This window comes from Papio anubis, chromosome 9 (genome assembly GCF_008728515.1).
Source record: "Papio anubis isolate 15944 chromosome 9, Panubis1.0, whole genome shotgun sequence".
Lineage (NCBI taxonomy): Eukaryota > Metazoa > Chordata > Mammalia > Primates > Cercopithecidae > Papio > Papio anubis.
Genome location: NC_044984.1, coordinates 4,501,765 through 4,526,313, shown reverse-complemented (window position 1 = coordinate 4,526,313; position 24,549 = coordinate 4,501,765). Strand labels below are relative to the sequence as shown.

Sequence of the window (24,549 nt, the reverse complement as noted above, 5' to 3'; positions counted from 1 at the left end):
ATTTATTTCCTCTCATAAATATAAGAACCTTCTTGTATTTTTATAGCACCTTTTGGGGTGGATTATGATCAAAGTATTATTTAAAGAAGACCTGGAATTAACATTTCTTTGTCTCTTAATTGTATACTCTTTTGAGTGAGTGAGAGGTTAAGTTTCTAATCAAAATAAAATTACTGTGCCCTAACTTAAGGCATAATTGTTTAAAGGACAAGTATAAGAAATCTTAAGAAAAATAAGTATTATTTTCTGTTTCTACTAAATCTCATTGTAAGTAAATACTAAATATTTGATAATTTGCATTTAGAAGTTTGTAAATGTTTTGGGTCCTTTAGATTTTGCCACAGTTTGCCAAGAATGCACTGACTTCCATTTTCCCCGAATTGAAGAGCAATTAGAAGTTGTCCAACAGGTGGTACTTTATGCCAGAACCCAGCGCAGGAGTAAGTTGAAAGAATCACTTGGTGGGTAAAACTCACTTTTATTACATTCTGTCTGTAACCACTGTAATAGTATATGGATCATTATTAAGATCATATAGAAAATTATATTGGTGGAAGATAGAGGGAAATTAAAAACAAAATTTAAGATTTTTTTAAGTTTTTTTTTTTCTTTAAAAAGAACATCAAAATATTTTTTGGTTTTGGGGGTTTTTTTTTTTCCTTCAACTTTTATTTTAAGTTCCAGGGTACCTGTACAGGATGCACAGGTTTGTTACATAGGTAAACGTGTGCATGGTGGTTTGCTGCACCTATCAACCCATCGCCTAGGTATTAAGCCCACTGTCTGTTAGCTGTTCTTCCTGATGTTCTTCCCTTCTCCCAATAGGCCCCAGTGCGTATTGTTCCCCACCATGCGTCCATGTGTTCTGATCGTTCAGCTCCCATTTATAAGTGAGAACATGTGGTGTTTGGTCTTCTGTTCCTGCATTAGTTTGCTGAGGATAACAGTTTCCAGCTCCATCCATGTCCCTGCAAAGGATATGATCTCATTCCCTTTTATACCTGCACAGTATTCCATGGTGTATGTGTCCCACATTTTCTTTATCCAGTCTATCATTAATGGGCATTAGGGTTGATTCCATGTCTTTGCTATTGTGAACAGTGCTGCGAAGAACATGCGTGTGCATGTATCTTTATATAGAACGATTTCTATTCCTTTGGATATAAATCCAGATCTTCAGAAGCTTGAACTCTGTGCCTAATTTTCTTGTTTAAGGGAATGATTTTCTTCAAGGTTCTTGGTGAAAACTATTGTTAAATTTCAGTACTATAGTTATACTTGAAGTAGGCACTTGGTAGAAAGTTGGTGATCTTTTGATCCAAGTTCTATATCTTTAAAGTGGACGTAATTATTACTACAGAGGGGATTGGAAACGTAGACTAAAAGGTAGCACAAAATATACACTTTTTGTATGTTATATCTTTGGCTTAAGTAGCATGAAGTCAGTTAAATGAATTATTTTTGGTTCTTAAAAAAAAAAAACTCTGTATCCTCAAATGACTGCTTTTTCTATATTTATCCATAACATAACATTCTTTGTATTTAGGAAATTTACAGGAAAAATTTTTTTAATTTATTGAGATATATTTGACAATATTGTATATATTTGAGGTATACAATTTGATGATTCAATGTGCACAGATATTGTAAAATAATTACCTCAAATGGATTAGCATATTTATTACCTCAGATCGTTACCACTTTTTTGTGTCCATGGTGAGAACACTTAAGATCTGCCTTCTTAATGAATTTCAAGTATACACTAGAATATTGTTAAATATAGTCACATTGTCATACATTATATTTCCAGAACTTATCCATCCGTGTGGCTGAAACTTTGTACCCCTTGACAAAAATGTCCCCATTTCCCCCCACCCCAGCCCTGGTAACCACCTTCTACTCTCTACCAATGTGAGTTCAACTATTTTAGGTTCCATGTATAAGTGAGATGATATAATATTTGTTTTTCTGTGTCTGGCTTATTTCACTTAGCATCCTCCAGGATGCTTAGTGTCCTCCAGGTCCATCCATGTGGTTGCAAATGGCAGGGTTTTCTTTTTTACGGCTGAGTAATATTCCATTATGTGCCTGTTTGTGTATGTGTGCACATTTAGGTGTGTTTTTAATATCTTGATTATTGCGACTAGTGCCAAAATGGAGATGACTCTTTAAGATACTAATTTCATTTCCTTTGGATATATACCCTAAAGTGGAGTTGCTGGATCATAAGATAGTTCTGTTTTTAATTTTTTAAGAAACCTCCATCCTGGAAATGGTTTTTAAAGCTATTGAAAAGTTAATGGCATCTTTCTTCAAAAGCTTTCTATCTATACATAGGAAGAGGGTTAAGGGAAGTCAGGTAAAAGAAAAATCTCTGGCTCAAATCCCAGAGTAATTTAGCTGTTTTTTAATTGAAAAATGAAAGTTTAAAGAGTGGTTTCTTTGTAAATTAAATTGGTACCATTGGTTTGTTTAGTCAGGACCTAAATATTAGGGTAATAGTCATTTCAAATGTTTTAAGTTGTGTTTTTCTTTTATTTCATATATCACAGATATAAAATCACAAACATCCTCTTGTCTGGCTTGAATGCATACACAGTATTTTATTATTTCTCCTTTTTTTTCTTTTTTTTTTTTTTTTTTTGAGACAGAGTCTCACTCTGTCATCCAGGCTGGAGTGCAGTGGTGCGATCTCAGTCCCCGCAACCTCTGCCTCCTGGGATCAAGCAATTCTCGTGCCTCAGCCTCCTGAGTAGCTGGGATTACAGGTGTGTACCACCATGCCTGGCTAATTTTTATATTTTTAATGGAGATAGGGTTTTGCCATGTTGGCCAGGCTGGTCTCAAACTCCTGGCCTCATGTGATCCACCCGCCTTGGCCTCCCAAAATGCTGGGATTACAGGCGTGAACCACTGCACCTGGCCAGTATTTTTATTATTTCTTATAAAAACCTGATGTTGGTGCCCAGGAAATAAAACATGGTAGGCTTTAAAATTGGGGCTGTCTTCTCCTTTAAATCTGCGTTTGGTACTTTTGAATGCTTTTTTCTTTCTTTCTTGTCTTTGTTTTCACCTGCTGTGTTTAAAAGAAACCATTATAGTATTTCAGGTGCATGTATTTTTGTTGTACAGTAGCAGAGAGATATTGTATCTTTGCTTGGTATAAGGAAGACCTTTCTGAAGGGTCTTTGTTCCCCTCTCCCATCTTCCTCTCTCCCAGAAATTATAGAATTCTTTCCTTTCTCCTGTAGCTAGAATGTGGCTATCTAGTCATAACTTGACTAGGGTTCACTACAGTTTCTTTATTCAATAAACTTTAAAAGAATGGTTTATATGTTTTTAATCATTCTTTAAATAGGTCAAACATTCTGAAGATTCACAATTCAAACTATACAAAAGAGCATACAGTGAAAGTGTCCCTCTGTTCCCAGCCATCCAGTTTCCCTCTTCAGAGGCAGCCAGTGCTATCACACATGTCCCTTGCAGACAGATGTTTATGTATGTATAAGCAAGCGTATGCGTGTACTTGTTTATTTTCCTTTTTTACATAAATGGCCGCTTTCTACGTAACACTATTCTGTACTCTGCCTTTTTCACCGAGTAATTTATCTTGGAGATCATTTCGTATCAGTCCATAAAGACCATCCTCATGCTTTTATGCTGTTGCATAGTAGTCCATTGCAGGATATCCTGTTATTAATCAGTCCCCTACTAATAGACATTTGATCTATTCCTTATTTTTTGTTGTTATAAGTAGTGATGCCTAGTAATGGTAAATAACCTTGCATATGAATAAATGTGCATGTGTGTGAGCAGTAGGCATATCTACAGAAGAGATTCCTAAATTCCCAGGTTAAAGTTTATAATTTTCATAGCATTGGCAATTACTCTGTGTAGTATTTCTACCAGTTTATATTCCCACTAAAGGCAGTTGAGGGTTTGCTGTGGCAATATGTGTTATATATAACAGAGCCAGCTGAGTATTAGAAAATCCCTATAGAAGTATATCCTAACAAAACCTTTCAGAATATCTTGGTATACCCTCTTCTTCTTCTACCAGTTGTTATTACTTTTATCAACCCTCGCCAAAAGAACTCATATCCATATTACGTAAAAATAGTTTCCTTCTTCTCATACAAACTAGCAATGATGTGATCAGAAACATTTTAACATTATTCTTAGTAGTGACTAAAAGCGTGAAGATTGAGATCATGACAGGTGTGGAAGGAGGAGGAGGATTCTAAGTATATTTATGAGAGATAGAAAGTGTGCAGTCAATGACAGGAAGTTTTTAAACCACATATGGCTAAGGCAGTGCATGTATATCATGACTTTATTTTGTTCTTGTTCAAGCAACTACTTTGTGGTTTCAGTGAGTCAGTGATGCAAGTAGGTTTATAAAAGACTTTCTTAAAGAAAGCTGCATGTTGTTACAGAAGAACTTTGTGAAAATACCTTCTCCATCTTTTTCTGTGCACACCTACGTATTTGTTCTGCACGTTTACATCCTGATATGCAATTGTTTATTCTAAGACATTCCATTATTTTTCTTACTATGGTTGTTATATTAACATCTTTGTATTTCTTTGGTCCATGATAAAAAGCCAAAAATGTTTATGTACATTTTATATACGTTTTAAAAAAAATAAAACTGGCCATCTTCTTGCTATTACTAAACAAGGCATTGCCATGAAAATATGGAAAGGGAAACGGACTACGAACTGTTCTCTCTTGTTTACTTAACAGAGATTCTATTTGTTCATACTCCCTGTGAACAACATTAGAGTCCTTCTTTATTGTTCCTTATAATCTGTGCTACGATTAGACATTTATTCAAAGCCTGTCAATCACATGGCTCTGTATTACAAACGATAATTCATTAAATATGGATTCTAGCATCAGAGCCTTCTATCTCTCTGACTCTTGATTTATAAAATGTGTGCATTTATGAAGTACAGTGTTATAAATCAATTTATCAAAGTAGTCACTAGATAAAAATATTGTTACTTTTATTCAGATCTCTTTTAAAATTATAATATTTTGATATTTGCTGTTTACTTGTTTGAAGATCTGTTTTCATGTGATTTTCTGATGCTAAAAGCCATTCCCAAATAGATTCCAAAATAGTTTTTAATTGGAATAAATATGCAACCTCTTAAAGACAGCTAATATGAAGGCTAATATTCAGTTTGCCTTTGTGAGTTCTGATGGAATTCTTATAAAGTTCAGATGTCTCTTTTATTAAAATATATATGTAAAATGATTTGCATTCGATCTTTATAATGTATTTTCAATCATAATGTTTATTTTACCAACATTTATTCTTCTAAGAAATAGCATGCCTTCAAAAAAGAAGAAAAACTGTTAAATATCTGAAAAAAAAAAATGTTCCATTTGAAACAGTTTCACCTATCTGTTATAACTGTATATAGCATCAGGTAAGAAATAAATTTGAGGAATGGGGTGAATATACAGTGATTCCTAGTCCCACTAGCCGTTTGTTTGTAACCCTGAACAAGTTATATCAACAACAGTGACTCAGATTCTAAAAATAAAGATGGCCACACCACAACTACCTAATGAAGTTATTTTATATGTGGTTAACTTGGTGCCCTGAACCTCCCAGATGAAAAATAGGATACTGGCATAGTTAATACCATAGGACTTAGAATCTGAGTATGTGAATTCAAGACCTGGCTCCACCACTTACCTGTGCATGCTTGGTTAAGTTAGTTAACCCATCCAAGCCTCTGTCTCCTCATACATAAAATGGACATAGTAGTAGGATTTACCTCCCAGGGCTGTGGTTATAGAGATTTTGTAAGAATTAAATGACGTCATCCATGTAAAGCATGTAGCAGAACGCCTGGCACATAAATGCCCTTAGTGAATTTTTGCTGTTGCTGTGATTCTTTTGGGAGTGGTTATAGTAACATATTCTCATATGTTGTTATGTTCTTTCATATTGCATTGTCTTATGAATAGATTCTGGAAACCAAAATGGAGGAAATGATGATAAGACTAAGAATGCTGAGAGGAACTATTTAAATGTTTTACCTGGTAAGTATTTTTTTTTATTTTAAATTACTGTTTTCTTATACCAAAAAAATGTTTTATAATGCACACCATAGGAATTTGTGTTTTAAATCTATGATTTTAGTATATGTCATTATATCACTTTGAAACAACACTTTGTACCCCTATAATACACTTTCACAGATGTTTTCCAATGTTAAACTTGATTTTTTTGTTTGTTTTGAGAGAAGCCATGCTCTGTTGCCCAGGCTGGAGCACAGTGGTGCAATCTCAGCTCTCTGCAACCTCTGCCACCCGGGTTCAAGCGATTCTCCTGCCTCAGCCTCCTGAGTAGCTGGGACTACAGGCCCACGCCACCACACCCAGCTAGTTTTTTTGTGTTTTTTGTAGAGATGGTGTTTCACCATGTTGGCTTGGCTGGTCGTGAACTCCTGACCTCAAGTGATCCACCTGCCTCAGCCTCCCAAAGTGCTGGGAATACAAGCGTGAGCCACCATGCCTGGCCTAAAACTTAATTATTAATATTATACTAGTACTCACTTTTTTCTAGATCCATAAAAGAAAAATTGCTCAAGAAGTTGCATAAGTTTTATTGTTTTTTATTGCAAATTTTCTCTTATACATTATTTCTTAGTTTAAGAAATAAACCAAAAAATAAGTTTTACTCTGAAATATTAACTATACACTTCTCAGCCTTATAGCTAAGATCAAGTGAAATATAAACAATAGTACATAGAGATATAAACAGTTGAACTTAAATATAAAGAAAATGGGTCATCTTATTTAGAATTTTATTTTCATTTCCCCTTACATTTTTCTGTTTTCCATTTTATTTCCTTTATTATTCTTAAATATGTTGTTTAACAACTGAAAATTCAGTCTCTCAATCCTGTTTCTGATTGAATTCACTCTGATAACCCTTAGTGTTTATATCACAGAGCATAACAAGGACTATTTGTATACTTTATAAAATTTTTTAAGTAAGTGGTATATTTTACAGTTTCAGAAATAGCCATCTCTTGATGGTCTTTTATTCTCCTTTAAGGTAATTTTATCACATTTTTTCCCCAGATCTTTGACATGTAGGTCACATTACATATGTATATGTGTGTGTATATATATGTATATGTATATAAACCACTGTCACTCAGTTGGAACACATTACATTTAATCTAAGCAAATATTATACCCAATTCTGGTATCCATCTTGTCGGGCCCTGTCTGTTAGCCTGTGGTCAGCAGCCTCGAAATTTCCTTCCACCTTCAGTTATCCCACCTTAGTGGATAATGTTAGAATCACCACGTGTTGTTTCCTCCACTGTGTGGAACAGGAAACCATCCTCCTCTTCGTTTAAAAATACCTTCAATGAAGGATCTATTGTATTTCTCTTCATGGATCCACAATTTAAATCATCCATATTTTGTGGCTTTCTTAAAATGTGCCAATCTTATTTCTACTCTGGAAGAACCGATGTCTGGTTTTTTTAAACATAACTGTTTGTTGCTGTATGTATTTCCTTTCTTAGTCTTTTCTGGAAAAAGCCTATAGGTTGTTGAACAACTGGCAATTCAATCTCTCAGTCCTCTTTCTGATTGAATTCTCTCTGATGACCCTTAGTAGTGTTTGTATCACAGAACATAACAAGGACTATCTTATTTGTATACTTTGTCTCTGTGTTACAACCAAATCAGGAGGATATATCATAAGTCTGAGTCAGAAGAGGAATATTAAAGTATTCAGTTAGAGATAATAGCATATTAATTTCCATTTAGTTAAAGTATACCTACACAACCAGGATGTTTACAGGAGATGAAAAAAATCTAAATCAAAACTTATTTTAATTTTTAAATTGCAAAGAAAAACAGTTTTATTTATATACTTGTAAGCCAGTTATAGTTTACTTAATAATGATCTAAATATTTCCAGTTTACATCATCTAATTCTCATAACCTTGTAAGGAAAGCAATCAGCATTATTTTCCCCATCTCATACACTAAGTAACAGAGGATCAATAAGTTGAATTGATTTGCCCAAGATCACTCAGCCAATGTGCTAGAAATCAGATCTTCTTAACATCCAATCTAGTCCTTTTTCTACTATAGCATATTAATTTGATTACTACTGCCAGCCCCACGGCCCCCATTTTATTAATGGGTAAAATTAGGCCAAGAAACAAGTCATTTAAGGTCAAAGAAAGCAGTGCCAATTTGGGGATTAGGAGCACCTGACTTGTTCACTAAGTCATCCTGCCACACTCCTGGATCATGGCCCATATCTCAAGCTATGACTTCCATCCTGTGAATAATCAGTAGCAGTTTAGAAGGTAATACACTGTACTGGGCCAGAAGGATACTGTCTTATCACATAGTCCACTGAGTTTCTGATAAGCAGTCTGTGTCTTTTGTTGCCTTCCTAGAAAATTATAACTAAACTATTCCTCACCAATTTTCTTTTTTACTTTCTCTTTATCCAGTTTATTGTGATATATCTGTTGCTGTCCTTTCTTTAATTTCCTTCTCTGTTTATCTAATTCCTTTATCTCGTTCAAGTTAAAATAAAAAATAAAAGACCTTTGCCTGGGACCTGTCAGAGGCATCTGTGGATACAGCTGATGCACACTGGTAACTAGAAATGTTAACCATAGGGCTAAAGTATATTAAGTATTTTAAGTGTACCGTATGTTTCTAAGTAGATCCTGAGATAATGACGTTGCTGCAAGGGCGAGCAGAATGTGTGAGGGCAGAGGTTAAGAGTGTGAGAGTAGAGATATGCAGACCTTTCCTAGAAGGACTTACCCGAATTTCCACTGAGGTATATGTATTGGTAAGAACATATCCTATGCTTTCTATTTTATTTCTTTATATTGATAGGAACTACAGAAAATACAAGCTGATGAGATTTTTCTTGGCTTGTGGGGCTACACAGAAAAAAGAGTGATGGTAGGAAGCATGGATTTTAATGTTTGAGAAAGACTGCTCCAGCGTTCAGCCTAAAATATTCATTCAATAAATAATTATTGAGTATCTTCTACGTGCCAGGTGCTGTTCTACTTGCTAAAGATAGAACACTGAAGAAGATAAACAAAACTCCTATAATTATGGCATGTACACAGTGGTCTCTTTAAAATAATACGTACACAAAAGAATTTCAGTGCTAAGAAGAAGATAAAACTGAATAAGGTGAAAGAGTAAAGGGTGGAGGAGACCACTAGTAGATAGGATAGTCAAGGAAGACCTTTCTGAGGGGGTGACTTTTGATCTGAGATGTGATTGATGAAAAGAAGTCAGCCCTGTGAGAATCTTGGAGAAAAGCCCTCCAGGCTGCAGCCCTGAATTGGGAACAAGCTCTGCATGTTTGAAGAACGGAACAAAAGCTTGTGTAACTGGAGTGACGAAGGAGTGAGACAAGAAGATACTGGAGAGAGAGGCAGGGTCCAAGTCATCTTGGCCTGCTAGACTAGTGGTCCCCAGCCTTTTTGGCACCGGCACCGGGGACCGGTTTCATGGAAGACAGTTTTTCCACAGACCGGGGATTGGGGAGGTTTGAGGATGATTGAGGTGCATTACATTTATTGTGTACTTTATTTATATTATTATTACATTGCAATATATAATGAAATAATCACCCAAGTCACTGTAATGTAGAATCCGTGGGACCCCTGAGCTTGTTTTCCTGCAACTGGATGATCCCATCTGGGGTTGATGGGAGACAATGACAGATCATCAGGCATTAGAATCTCATAAGGAGCACGTAACCTAGATCCCTCACATGCGCAGTTCACAGTAGGGTTCATGCTCTGGTGAGAATCTAATGCCGCCACTGATCTGACACGAGGTGGAGCTCAGGCTGTAATGTGAGCAGTGAGGAGCGGCTGTAAATACAGATGAAGCTTCACTCCCTTGCTGGCGCTCACCTCCTGCTGTGCAGCCCAGTTCCTACCAGGTGATGGATGGTGCCATCCATGGGGGACCGTTGTTCTAGACCATGATAAAGAGTATGGATTTTAAGTAGGGGAGGGATATGATACATATTTAAGTCATAGCTGCATGAAGAATTGGTTTGTAGGTGGACAAGCAGGGAGTAAGGAGATCAATTAAGAGAATATTACAAAAACCTAGGTGAGAAATTACAGTAGCATGAACTGGGGTGACACCAATAAAAGTGGAATACTCAGATGTGGGCTATTCTGGAGATAGAACTGAAAATAGTTGGTGGTAGGTTGGATTGTGGATGAGGTGTTAGGCATTGAGGGAAAGCACAGGAATTAGGGACATCTATCTTTCTGTCCTGGGCAACTAACTGGACAGATTGGTCTCGTAAGTTGAGATGAGGAAGAGCAGATTTAGGGCACAGACACAAGAAGTAACCTTTCTTATATGTTAAATTTGACATTTTAGGCCAGGCGTGGTGGCCCATGCCTGTAATCCCAGCACTTTGGGAGGCTGAGGCAGGCAGATCATGAGGTCAGGAGATGGAGACCATCCTGGACAACATGGTGAAACCCCATCTCTACAAAAAAATACAAAAATTAGCTGGGTGTGATGGCACGTGCCTGTAATCCCAGCTACTCAAGAGGCTGAGGCAGGAGAATTGCTTGAACCAGGGAGTCGGAGGTTGCAGTGAGCCGAGATTGTGCCACTGCACTCCAGCCTGGTGACAGAGTAAGACTCCATCTAAAAATACATTAATTAATTAATCAATTTGACATTTTAGGCATTTACATCAAAATAAAGATGAGCACTTATTTGATTTATTTACTACTTGGTGGTCACTTCATGCCAATTTATGAGCCTATTGCATAATTGGCTATTGTCTCTTATTTTCATTACCCTCTCTCTGAGAATTAAGGAGCAGTAATCACAGTTGATTCCTGAATCCGGTAAATGTTCATGATACACCCCACTAGTTCAGCACATTGATTGCCAATTACTTATTTATAAAGCCCATTGATGAATGTGGCTTAGGCATTTGATAATCATAATTGTATTTCTTGTTCACAGGGGAATTTTATATTACACGGCATTCGAATCTCTCAGAAATCCATGTTGCTTTCCATCTTTGTGTGGATGACCATGTGAAATCGGGAAACATCACTGCTCGTGATCCTGCCATTATGGGACTCCGAAATATACTCAAAGTTTGCTGTACCCATGACATCACAACAATAAGCATTCCTCTCTTGCTGGTACATGATATGTCAGAGGTAAGCAGATAGAAAAATCCTGGAATTTTATGATTAACATAATTGTAATATTGATTTAACCCTCAGTATTGTATAATAATTCACTTTACGTTTTTTTAAACTAATGGATTTTTGCATCTCCTATCTGGTTAGTAGAATTGAGTGACATATAATACAAAATGGTGAGTAATCCTTAATCATTTATGTTCAGAGAACTATAGCATTGTCCTATAGTAAATAGACTAGAAAATCAAAATAATATTTAGCTTTGGATAAGATATGTGCCTCTACACCTCTTTCTCCTCCTTTTTTTTTCCCTCCTCTTCCCTGTCTTCCCTCTCCCCTTCCCCCTCTTCTTACCCCTTTCTTCTTTTTTGCCTTAAGTAGTGTTAGATTTACATACACGTATATATTTGGCTTAGGCTGCCATGAAAATTAGTTTGTATTTTCTGAGTGTGCATTAATAGGTAATGGAAAGAGATGCTAGATGACAGGAAGAAACCAGCCTTCATTTAACATTTTTCTCAAAGGTTCTTTTTAGATAATACAGTTCTGCAATTAAGATGTAGCATAATCATTCTTCCATTTTGTTGTGTACTATAATTTAATTTTTAACAGTCTCTTCCCATGACTGGTTTTCCTCTTTCTTCCTTCACCCACATAGAAACTGGTTAGAAGGCATACATTGTAGAAATAATACAAAGACTAAAATTCAACTTTACATAGTCTGGAGAAACAAATGAGCCTCAAACCAAACAGGTCCAGACAAGTCATAGGAGAGCCAGTGTTCAACTTGGTGATAAGGACTCCTATCAGCAACTCTATGCCTGCTTGTTTTGAGGAGGCATTTATTGAAAAGCAAAATTGGCACCTGTAGTCCCAGCTACTCCCAGGACTGAGGCAGGAAGATTGTTTTAGCCCAGAGTTCAAGACCAGCCTGAGCAACATGGTGAAACTGTATCTCTTAAAAAAATTGCTGACTAGGAAGTGGAGATGGTGATTGTCAGGAAGGAAGTTTGATTATTGATTATGTATAGTTGTTTACCAAAAGAAAAATGATACATTGTAAAGGACAGTATAAAAGATTTTATGTTTTACTTTTTAGACTAAGTCCTCACTTAGACTCATTATATTACAGGGGCCTCATTTTAAATTTTGGATCCTGTGTAACAGGGGTCCCAAACCGCCAGGCCAAGAACCTGCCACACAGCAGGAGGTGAGCGTCAAAGGGCGAGCATCACTGCCTGACCTCTGACTCCTGTCAGGTCAGCAGCCACATTACATTGTCATAGGAACGTGAACCCTATCGTGAACTGCGTGTGCGAGGGAGCTAGGTTGCGTGCTCGTTGTGAGAATCTAATGCCCGATGATCTGAGGTGGATCAGTTTCATCCTGAAACCATCCCTGCTGTCCCCACCCTCACCCGCAACTCCAGTCTGTGGAAAAATTGTCTTCCGTGAAACTGGTTCCTGGAGCCAGAAAGGTTGGGGTCTGCTTCTATATAAACACAAAAAAATAATTCTTGTCCTTCCGAGACAGGGTGATTTTAAATGACTTCCCATTTATAATCTATGCTGGTATATTCTTACCAGGCACTTTGTTGTTTGGATTAGGAGAATCCTGGCACAGTCCTATGAAAGCTTCATCAGACTTACTAATTTCTCATTCCATTCACTTCTGTAGCCTCAGTCATACCTAATATGGTATCAAGAGAGATGGACAAACATTTTTTTCCCCACCGTAGCTTTATGAAGTTTTAGTTCCATCAGGAATTTTTAGCTATTGTTAAATCATCATCACTAACTAGTTTATCTATAAAAGGGTCTTTGGGAGCAACAAAGTTTATGATGAATTCCTACCACAAGGAATTCATCCAAACATTCCTGCAGCTGGACTCCTGGTTAACCAGTTTATAAATATGGTTTTATGTAGGTGGGAAACAACCTCAAAAACAGTGTTTCCAAAAGTCACTAAGTTCAGATTTACTTCCAGACATCTGATACTACTAGCATTCCCTCTCCCACAATGTTACAAAAGTTACATGTTTTAAATTGGGAAGGCCAGCTGCAGAACATTAAGTTTGTTTCCAAAGTGTCCAATTTAATTCACAAAAGTATATTGAGCTATGATTCTCCCATTTGTTGTATTTAAACATCCATTCAGGTCAAGAAGTTTATAAACTCAGACACTAGACAGGATATAGAGGTAATACTTGTTTTTGCTTTGGTGCAAGGATCCCAAAGCATTTTCAGGTGTCATTTTCCTCTTCTAACAGAGTTGTTAGAAGTTGTAAGAAAATGAAGATGACTGAAATAGCCCATGTCCTATGTCAGATAAAAGAGCTATAGAAATTAATTGCAGTTTAAAAAGGATAAAGGAAAAATAACCTATCAGCAAGAAGAAAGACATACTATCCGTTTTATCTCAATAGATCTTTGTGATCTCAAGATACTGTCTTATTGGAGTCAGTCTTATGGAATGAAGCTACAAAGCAAGAATATTGAATTCTCAACTTGCTTTTATTTTTGCTGTTAACTTGTTGAATAATTTGGGGCTTACCAAATTGTTTAGTTTTGTAACTGTTGTTACTAATGAAGATTTTGTTGTTTTTAACTTTTATATTGGAGTATAACACACATATAGAAAGGTACACATAGGTATACAGCTCAACTCTTCGTAGACTGAACACCCATATATAACAAATATGCAGATGATGAAACAGAACATGACCAGCACCCCAGCAGCCACCTCCCTTTCAGTCACTTAACCCACACTCCCTCCTCAAGGGTAGCCACTGTTTTCATCCCGAAAATTATGGATTAGTTGGGCTTGCTTTTGCTGTTTATCTTATATCTGGCTTCTTTCATTCAGTATTATGTTTGTGAGATCTGTCTATAATATTGTGCATGGTTATAGATTGTTCACTGTTGTTGTTTTTTATTGTTTCATTGTGTGACTAGACCACAGTTATTTATACATTCTATTTATGGACAATTGGGTAGTTTTTCCAGATTTTTATTATTATGAGTAGTATTGCTATGAACATTCCAATAGACATCTTTTGACACTACTGTTGAGAATATACTTAGGGATAGAATTGTTAGGTCTCAGGGTATGTTTATGTTTAACTTTGGTAGATCTGCCAAATAGTTCTTCAAAGTAGTTATACCTATGCTGTTATATTGAATAAAGCCAAACTATTTCTCATCTTCTGATAAGGGTTGTGAAACTTATTAACACAGGTGTTTCAAGTACCTCAGAGGCACATACTTGAGAAGTAAAGAATAATCGTGGAATATTCCCCATTGGTGCATAAACTCAGATGATAATTCTTATATCTAAATTCCAAGACATACAGTGAAGACTTAAAAGAACATACTGGCTAACTCTGCAGTTCAGCCTTACCCTAATGAGAGGATTCAAGTTGAGTAACCATGAGCTTTAGACAGAAGGCGTTGTCTCAGTTGTAGTCAGAACTGAGATTTTAAGTTCATGTTCGTAGGTGTAGAATCTCTTCTGTGCACTTGTCATCTAGAGTGTGACAGTAGGGCCCAATTCGTGGCCAGTTATAAAGTCTATAATGTTTCACATGAGCCTTCCAGCTTCATTGGATTTCTCTAACAGTGCATTCTCACAGGCATGTCACTATGATTTAGTCACTTTTCCATTATTTAGAACTTACGATCGAAAACTTTCTGTACTGTTACCTGGCCCACTATGTTGTCTATACCATCTACTGTATCATATATACTAAGATTTGTTTCCAGAAGTGAGCTCCTTGTGAAACTGCTGACCACAACTCATGATGACATTCAATAAGTCATTCTCGTCATGACATGATTGAATCCTAAAGCTTACAGTTTACCTTTTCTAAGTACCCAAAACCATTCTTTTTGGTGCTGGTTTTAGTCAGAGACAAAATGACAGGATTAAAAAACTCTTGCAAGCATCTATCTTAAACTTACGGTGGAGTCTCTATGGAGGGACCTGGAAGATTGGAAGCAACTCAGACGTGTGTTGGGGGGCGGTTGGGTGTGTGTGCGTGCACATGCATATACAGGTAGCTGTCTAGTTTCCTCTTAGAGTCATACGCTGCTAAGTGTCATTAAGTTCAAGTATACTGAATATGGAGTTTATATCATCTGAGAATTAAATTTATTTTTAAAATATGTCCATCACTTCAAAGATTTGCTGGGGTCCTGTCACAGGTTGGTATTTTGGTATATTCTCTAAATAGCATTGATAAAACTCTGTCATTAATTCACACCATTCTGAAAAGTGTGAAGTTCTTAATTTGTATCACAAATACTTGCTCTAGACCATGCTATTAACCCCACATATACAAAAAGCAAGAAAGCAGGGTATTAATGAGGAAAATGTGATGATCTTTGGACAAGTAGGACAATGAACTTGATTACTTTTCCCCTACCTACTTTTGGTCATACCATTTAACCCATCCCTGTTTTAACTTGTGTTACAATCTTTCATTATTACCATTAGTATCCTATTTTAATGCATTGGAATAATATGTATTCTATTTGTTGGTGTTCAAAACTAACCCTTCAATAAACTCTATGCTTAGAGTTCACATTAGTTGTCCTCATGTGACTAGTGGTGTTTAGACTTGACCTTAGCCTGAAATAATTCAAGGCTAATCATAGATGTCAGTAAATTCTAGATTATAAGACAAGTTACTGTCAGAAAATGCTTTTTTATATTTAAAAATGAGTGCTTCATTAAACCAGTATAAATAGTACTAATTCCTTGATTCTGATTACTATCATAGTATTTCAAAAAATGATTGGTTTTAGAGTAATATTTTAAGATGATACAAATACTCAGTTATACAATAGTATTTATTCCTACATATGGGTTCTTGAATAAAATGTTTAACATAAGTGAATACGTAGGTCCTTAATGAAATTAGATACCATGAATGAGAATCAGCAGAAACAACTGAACATAGAAACAGATGCACAAAGACTTTTAGCACTGGAATTATAAAACACAGACCATACAATAGTTGATTACTGTGTTTAAAGAACTGAAAACAAGCTTAAAATGCCTTCAAGTAAAAAGATTTTATGAAAAGTGACCTGGCAACTATAAAATATGCTGAGAGAAATTTTAAAAGACCTAAATAAATGGAAATACATACTGTGTTCATGGATTGGAAGACTCAATATTGTCAAGATAATAGTTCTAAAATTGATCTATAGATTTAAATCCCAATTGGAATTCTTACAAGGTAATTTTGAGATTTTGACAAGCTAATTCTAAAAGGTATATGGAAATGCACAGGACCTGAAACAGCCAAAACAATTTTGAAAAATAACAAAGTTAAAGAACTTACACTAACTAATTTCAAAACTTGCCATAAAGTTACAGTAATCAATGCAATGTGATATTGGCAAAAGAATAGACTGTGGATCAGAAAACAGAATAAAGCATCCAGACGTAAATCCATACATATATGGTCATTTGATTTCCAGCAAAGATGCCAAGGCAATGCAGTGGGAGAAAGGATAATCTTTTCAGTGTTGTTGAAACAACTGGATATTCATATAGAAAACAGTCTTAACCCTTACATTATATCATATATAAAAATTAATTTAAAATGGATCAGACCTCAACAAAAGAGCTAATATTATAAAGCTTCTAGAGGAAAACATAAAATCCTGATGACATCAGGTTAAGCCGGTTAAAATTTGTTAGGCCACAAAGGCATAAGCCATTAAAAAAAGAATGTAATAAATTATATTTTAAAATTCAAAACTTTAGGTCATCAAAAGATACTATTAAGAAAATGAAAATTCAAGCCTCAGGCTGTCACATGACCTTGAGCAATTCACTGTACTTCTCTGAGCATCTTTTTTTTTTAATTTATAAAGGTTATTTTTGTGAGATTATGTATATTGTAAAGTTTCATGTAAACATAAGACATTATTATTATAGTTTTCAGAGCCATCAGCATTGCTCTGTAGCTGCAGACATACATACATACATTTATTTATTTATTTATTTAAGATAGAGTCTTACTCTGTCACCCAGGCTGGAGTACAGTGGCGTGATTTCGGCTCACTGCAACCTCCGCCTTACAGGTTCAAGCAATTCTTCTGCCTCAGCCTCCCAAGTAGCTGAGATTACAGGCATGCGCCACCACGCCCAGCTAATTTTTGTATTTTTAGTAAAGACAGGGTCTCACCATGTTGGCCAGGCTGGTCTCGAACTCCTAACCTCAGATGATCCACCTGCCTTGGCCTCCCAAAGTGCTGGGATTACAGGTGTGAGCCACTGCGCCCAGCCAACTATAGACATTGTGACCTTGTTCTCTCTGTACATCATCTTTTCACCAGGAGGAAGTAAGACAAAAAAACCAAACACTTGTCCCTCCATGCATGTGTGTACTCCATAAGACCACTGCAGCTCTTTTGCAGCAGCCTTTGCAGTTACAAGGAAATACTCTTCTTTCTGTGAACTTTGAAGCCAAAGTGTTATAACTTAAACTTGAATATCAGAAAATTCTAGTGAATTTTTAGAAGCTTCCAGGACCTAACCCAAGAGGATTCTTTACTTTTTAGCCAACCAAAAAACTACACCTCTTTTGTTAATCAATCTTAAAACCAAGTGTCTTGGACACAAATTTAAAAGTAGCTTCCTATTAAACCCTATTTCTGGCCTCAGAGAAAGTCACATTCTTTTTAAATGTCCGTGGATAAAAGCTAATTCACTCTACCTATGTTTTTGAGCATGTGTATTGCTCATTATTATAGAAGGCATTGTAAGGGTAATAAAGGTGAATAAAAAGTGGCTTCTACCTTCAGAGAGCACACAACTTAATAAAGAAGAGAAAGAATAAATCCCATCCTTCTGCCCGTTCCTCTGCCCTTCTCCCCAAAAACGACAGGATAAAAATTTGAGCATTGAGATAAAAGAACAGTAAAGTACTTTGGGAGTTCAGAAAACGGAGACATATTTGTAGCTGGGAAAATAAGAAGTACTGTATGGAGGAGATGGCAATTAAGCTGAACATTGAAGAATGAAGATCAGGTTCAGTAGATGGAATTACTGAGAAGGGCATTGTGGGTAGAAGAAACAGATTGAGGAAGAATGGAGGGAGGTGGGTGACAGGCACTGCAGACCATGTTTAGGCAAATGTGAGCAGATATACTTGAATGCAACCTTCATTTTTAAAAATTTAAAAGTCACAGAAGCTTAAAGTAGCTTTGGCTTTAAAGTATGTAGCCTTAAATAGTAAAAGAAAGGCTTACATATTATGTGTGAGACAGTAGGAAGCAATTGTAAGTTCTTAAAACAGGAGTATAATATGATCAGAAATGTACTTCAAATAGCCAAAATTAGTGGTTTAGAGGGGAAACCCTAGAATTCAGGACACTAGATAGGAAGCCATAGCGGTAAGTAGCCATGAGGTCACAAAGACCTTGAGAGATCGGTGAAGAACTGGAATAATTTGATCATCAGCCCCGGGGCAGAGGAGGGGGAAAATGTCATGAAGAAAAGGAGTGGTCACAAGGTATGTGAATTACAGCAATAAGTCAACAGCAATTAGAAGAAGACTGAGAAAAGGTTTGGTAATTAATAATCATTGATGATCTAACATAAAGAATTTCCAGCCGGGCGCTGTGGCTCACGCCTGTAATCCCAGCACTTTGGGAGGCACGAGGCTGAGGCTGGGATCCTGAGTCAAGTCAGGGAACAATCCACCAGCTAGCACTGAGGTGAGCAAATCTCTACTAAAAAGTGTTTAAAAAGTCAACCCCAGTGGTGGTGGGCACCCAAAAATTCTAAGCTAACAGAGGAGGCTAGGGGGCAGGAGAGCCAGAGTGAACCAGGGAGGCTGGGAGCTGCCTGGCGTGGCAGAATCCAAGCACTTCACTGCGCCCAGCCTGGGGGAACCTGATGAAGACTCCACATGCTCAAGAAATTTCCAATTCAGTGGTGGAAACACAAAGATGAAAAACTAAGGAAAAGTGAGTTCCAGAGTGGGAAGACATCATTTTTAAATTCCATTATTCTTACCACGTCATCCCATTGAGGTTTTTACAAAGCTTCGATACTTTGTGTGATAATATGGCTGAGATTCAGATGCAGGAGCGAATGTAGAATTCAGATGTCAGCTCTGTTAGAGCTGAGAGAGCACTAATGAGATTTAAATTAAAACAATTGCCACTTACTAAAATTTTTTATTTCAGAAAAGCCAGATTCATTTTCAAATGTTATTTATATAAACCGTTGGTTTGTTGTTTCGAGGATTCAAAATGACGTGAAGTTTTAATTCCTAATGCAATAAATGTCAAGAGATATAATCTACATAAAGAAAAACTCTTTGGTGTCCTCAGTAATTTAAAAAAAAATTATTTTAGAGCGGGGGTCTCACTATGTTGCCCAGGTGGACTTGAACCCTTGGGCTCAAGCAATCCTCCTGCTTCAACCTCCGAAGTGGCTGGGACTACAAATGTGCACCGTTGCACCAGGCTAATATTTAAGAGCGCAGAAGATCGTGAGACCCACGAAGTTTGATAATCACAATAATGAAATAATCTACATGTTTTATAGTTATAATTATGAAGACAGGGGAAACCAATTCTGGTGTTTGTGAAGAGGAGTAGATTTTTAAATGGTATACATGCTAATCATACTCTGGAAAATTACCAATGTTTTGGTTATAGACTGGCAGTGACACTTACATCCATATTTGACTGAAGATTAGAAAGGAACGTAGAAAAATGAATGCATTTGTTTTGTTAGGTGGCTGGGATGGGGCATTTGTTTATTTCCACTCATTTATAATAATGTATTATACAGTAAAAATATTTTATTGCTTATGCAAATATACAATGTAATACAATTATTCATGCTAACATTGAGGTTAGTAGGTAGAGTTCCTATGTCATTTATATTTGTCTTTAGAATTATCCAGAAAAATTAAGGATTTTTTTTAATTGTATTTATGGGGCTAACTAAATTAGTTTGTATTCCACAAGTATAGTCTTACAGCCGGAAGAAGCTGCATGCCTAAAAACTAGAGGAAATCCAGTTGGGATTAGCAAACAGTTGCCTAAATCTGTTCACAACGTGGATGATCAACGTTATAGATAAATAAAGATCTGACTTTATTTTTTATACAAAGGTCTATTAAAAACATATGTTTTGTTTCTGTTTTTAGGAAATGACTATACCCTGGTGCTTAAGGAGAGCAGAACTTGTGTTCAAGTGTGTCAAAGGTGAGCATGATCTTATCTCTGACAACCACCACCTGTATTTCCTCCCAAATATGGAAAGTTGAGCAACCCAGAAGAAAGAAGTGAAAGATACCCCCTGTCATCTGTTGGTTCCGTTAGATAGTTTAGCAAGTAAATATTTCATAAGAGGCTTTTTTAGTTTTATTTTTCTAGTCACAAAATAAGTCTCCAGCCCCTTTGAAATACAAGGCTATTTGGACATTAATTAGATTTTGTTCTGCTGCTAGCTTGCTATTACCTTTATTCTCTTAAAAAGAAAAAACTAGAGCCACATATTTATTAACTTTTAATAAGCTGTCTTGGCTTCATTGTATGGAGACTAAATTGGATTTGAGAAATCATAAATAAGAGCATGTTGACAAAACTGTTAAACCTCTCTGGCACGAAGAATTAGGGATTGCAAACATTTGTTTGTCCTTTAGGCATAGCCTATCCTACAGGCAAATGGCTGCCTAAAAAGTCAAGCCATGAAGCCCCACAATGAAAATTCAGATAATTTCAGTAAGCGACGGATAGGTTTGAAGGCCGGAACTTGTAGTGCAGCAACATCTGTTTTTCTGTTTTAGGTTTCATGATGGAAATGGCTTCATGGGATGGAGGAATTTCTAGGACAGTGCAGTTTCTAGTACCACAGGTATGTTATCTGAATAGATCTCACCCCAATTTAATCTCTTTTATTAGATTTCTCACAGATAGAGCTAGGCACCCTGCCCTAAAATCCTAAATATAACATAAAATACGAATCGCTTTCTGTTTTTTAAGGAGAGAAGTATTTGGATGTGATAAAGGCACTTAGTGTATTGTCAAAGATATCAGCATCTACCACTCAAGGGATTTGTTGTTTAACCCCTAAACAAAACTTGACTCATCATTCCTTTGTTTTTCTCCACATTCGTATTATATAGATTATAAAGGGTTCTTAAATAAGGACATTAGCGATAATGATTCTGTATTCTGTGAAGAACTTAGCAAAATCAGTGGTTTTATATTACTGATTACACTAGTGTTACAGAGAGGTTTTTCTATTACTCAAACTTATTATTTGACAGAAAGGACATAAGTTCTCAGAAGATGGAGCCAGAAAACCAGTCCTTGTCCATAGCCATGCAGTTATATCAGTCATGAAAGATAATTTTCACATATTGCACTCACATATTCCTTGTAGAACTAGGTCCATATTTTAAAATACTTCTAAAATTATTTTAAAAATCAATGATTTGACAAGTGCAATTATTATTTTTTCCTCTTACAGAGTATTTCTGAAGAAATGTTTTATCAACTTAGTAACATGCTTCCCCAGATTTTCCGAGTATCATCAACACTCACTCTGACATCCAAGCACTAAACCCTTATAGATTGACATGCTGGCAGGAGATGATTGTTCAACTCTCCAGGAACTTGTGCTATGCTGGGAATCTGTCAAGCAAAAGATGCCCAGAAAGAGAACCTGCAACTGAATCCACAAATCAAGATACATGTCTGTGAAACCATTCCAAAAATTTATATACTGCACAAACTAGTGATCAACCCCTAACTTAAACACTTAAAGTTTCTTTATGAATTTCTCTTTTTTTTTCTTCTCCATGTTACCTGTGAATATTAGTAATCTAAAACTTTGTATTTATCACACATGGATACTTGCAAAAGGAAGCTTGATTATATTTACATGGAGGCATTTGACTTTTTCAGAAGGCTTGACTCATATCAGGTGCAAGCCTTAATTAAACATGCAGATAAAATCTTCCTTTTACTTTATTTGCCAAAACAAAATTTAAAAGCACTGAAATATACATTGCAAGTACAAATTTCCTGTGAAAATCTTTTTATAGAAACACAAATGTATGAGACAAATGTGCTTATTCTTTTAAACTCTCGTGTTTCAGAACCCTCCTTTTAATCTACTCCTTCTAAGGATGTGCAAGTTAGAGTCAGAAGACGTTTCGGATTTTTTCCGTCTCTCTCATCCTCCCTCTGTGACCTTGCATTTGCGTGTTGATAACATTTCATGGACTGAGAAATAGTGTTCTTTTTTGCAAGCTTGGTGTCAAGATTAAACCAGCCCCTGGCAGTATTTTAGTGCTCATCAACATTGTGACAAAGAGACAAGGAAGATTATTTTTATATTTCTGTCCTCCCTGTGTTCTCAGCTTGCTTAACCACTCTTCTACCTCTTGCATTTCTTTGCGGATAAATGTATCCCCATTTCTGCCTCTTCTCTATTTCCCCTCCTTTTCCATTGCTTTTCCTTACAGCACGACTTTCTCAGGTGTTGCATGTCATATATTTGTCCCATCTATAACATATTTTCTATGAGTGGCAACTCCATTAAACAAAGGCATTTACAAAAGCACACGGGTGTTTAGAAAAGCAATAGTTTCATCAATTCCAAGTTGTGTGGATATTGTAACTGGCCACAAGAATGAAATGGAGGGCATTTGGTGTCATAAGATGGCATGTCTTGATGACAAGAAACAAAACGTCCTTCATTAATATGCCTCAATGTAATAACTATTATAGAAACACTGTTGGCGAGCAGAGTGCTTTCCTGTAACAGAATGTGTCTTAACTTTCTACTCAAGGGAAAGGTGTGTCCAAGTAACAACACTAAAGACAACCCTAAGGAGAACACCCACTCCAGCAGGATGTCCATTAGACCCTAAAATTCTCCAGATTATTTGTCAGGGAGCCTGGCGATTCTGCCAAGAAGGCAGGTGTTCCGCCCTTCGAGCCTATACAGTTCTCTTGGAGAAATTGTCTTTCAGGCACCACTGTTACCACTGAGACTGATTCTAATGCAAAGCAGGGAAGACAGAGGCAGAAACCAGGAGAGTGGTAGATCAGTGCAGCCGAGGTATCAGAATGGAGGAGCGAAGTTTCATTCACGGATGTTTGTTGGATGCTGCTGCCCAACTCTTCCTTTGTCACTGCTAGGCTATTCTACTAAGTTACTTATAAACTGGTGGCTTTAACTGAGGGCTGTGTAAAGGTACTATCTGGCATATGAAATCAGGATAAATTTATCCAATGTCCGTTTTTCACAGGCAACTGTGTTATAGAAGTATTAAAATTGGAAAAATCATGTTTACGGTGTTGCCACTGATGGAAACACACAAACACCAAGCTAATAATAAATATATAATTTAAAAAGCTAATTATATGCACTTAAATGGTGGGAATTTTAGTGATGCAGTAATTGAGGAGTCTGGAGTTCTGTATTTGGACCAAGAATTATGAGACAAGGATCTTTTTCTGAGTGTTCTAAAGGGCTTCTTGGCCGGGAGTGGTTTCAAGCACTTCATGAATGATGTGAAGAAGGTACCTTAGGCTGAGACAGCATTCTAGGTATAGGTGGCTCTCTGTTCAACCAACTGTGGATGGAAAATATTCTGAAAAATGACAATAATACAACAATAAAAATTTTAAAAATACAATATAACATCTGTTTATGTGGCATTTACCTTATGTTTGGTATAAGTAATGTATAGATGAAGTATATGGGAAGCTGTGTATAGGTTATATGCAATTCCTACACCATTTTATATAAGAGACTGGAGCATCCAGGGATGTCGATATTGGCAGGGGGTCTGGAACCAGTCTCCTGCAGATACCAACGGACAACGGAGTTAGGAGCAGAAATAGAATGGAGGCCGTGGTGAATGGCCAATAAGTTGAGAGGAGCTGACCACAAGAGTCCTTGAAGATGGGGAGATGAGCACAAACATTGGCATTGGTGAGGATTGTGAGTTAGAAGTTTTCTATTTGTATAAACAGTTACATATTCCTAAATGGCCCTCAAGGCCTGAAGACTGTGCTTTGGGAATCAGGCAGAGACACTGAACCTGAGGTCTCCATTCTGTGCTGCTGTTTCCCTCCCTTCCCCCATTTCTGCTCTCAAAGCACCACACAAGCAAAGCCATTGATCTAGAAGTGTGGCGCCAGCTGTTTCTCAGCATGACTGGGACCAGAATGGAAGAAATGCATGAGAAAGAATGTCAGCGGGAAGAGACTGAGCTTGCCTGGGAGTTGGCAGATCTCTTACTGGCACAGTATACACCATCATTTGTGTC

At 36.6% G+C, this 24,549-nt stretch overlaps 1 protein-coding gene across 1 annotated transcript in view; it reads left to right on the top strand.

The window, feature by feature from the left end:
- C9H12orf4 (chromosome 9 C12orf4 homolog) overlaps positions 1-23,915 on the top strand; it is a 51,064-nt gene extending 27,149 nt beyond the window's left edge. The window contains exons 9-14 of the mRNA XM_003905825.5: positions 333-461; positions 5,986-6,060; positions 11,038-11,240; positions 20,407-20,464; positions 21,049-21,116; positions 21,735-23,915. Coding sequence (XP_003905874.4) covers positions 333-461; positions 5,986-6,060; positions 11,038-11,240; positions 20,407-20,464; positions 21,049-21,116; positions 21,735-21,827 — 626 coding nt within the window. The 3' untranslated portion in view covers positions 21,828-23,915. The remainder of the gene's footprint in view (positions 1-332; positions 462-5,985; positions 6,061-11,037; positions 11,241-20,406; positions 20,465-21,048; positions 21,117-21,734) is intronic.
- The last annotated feature ends 634 nt before the right edge of the window (positions 23,916-24,549 follow it).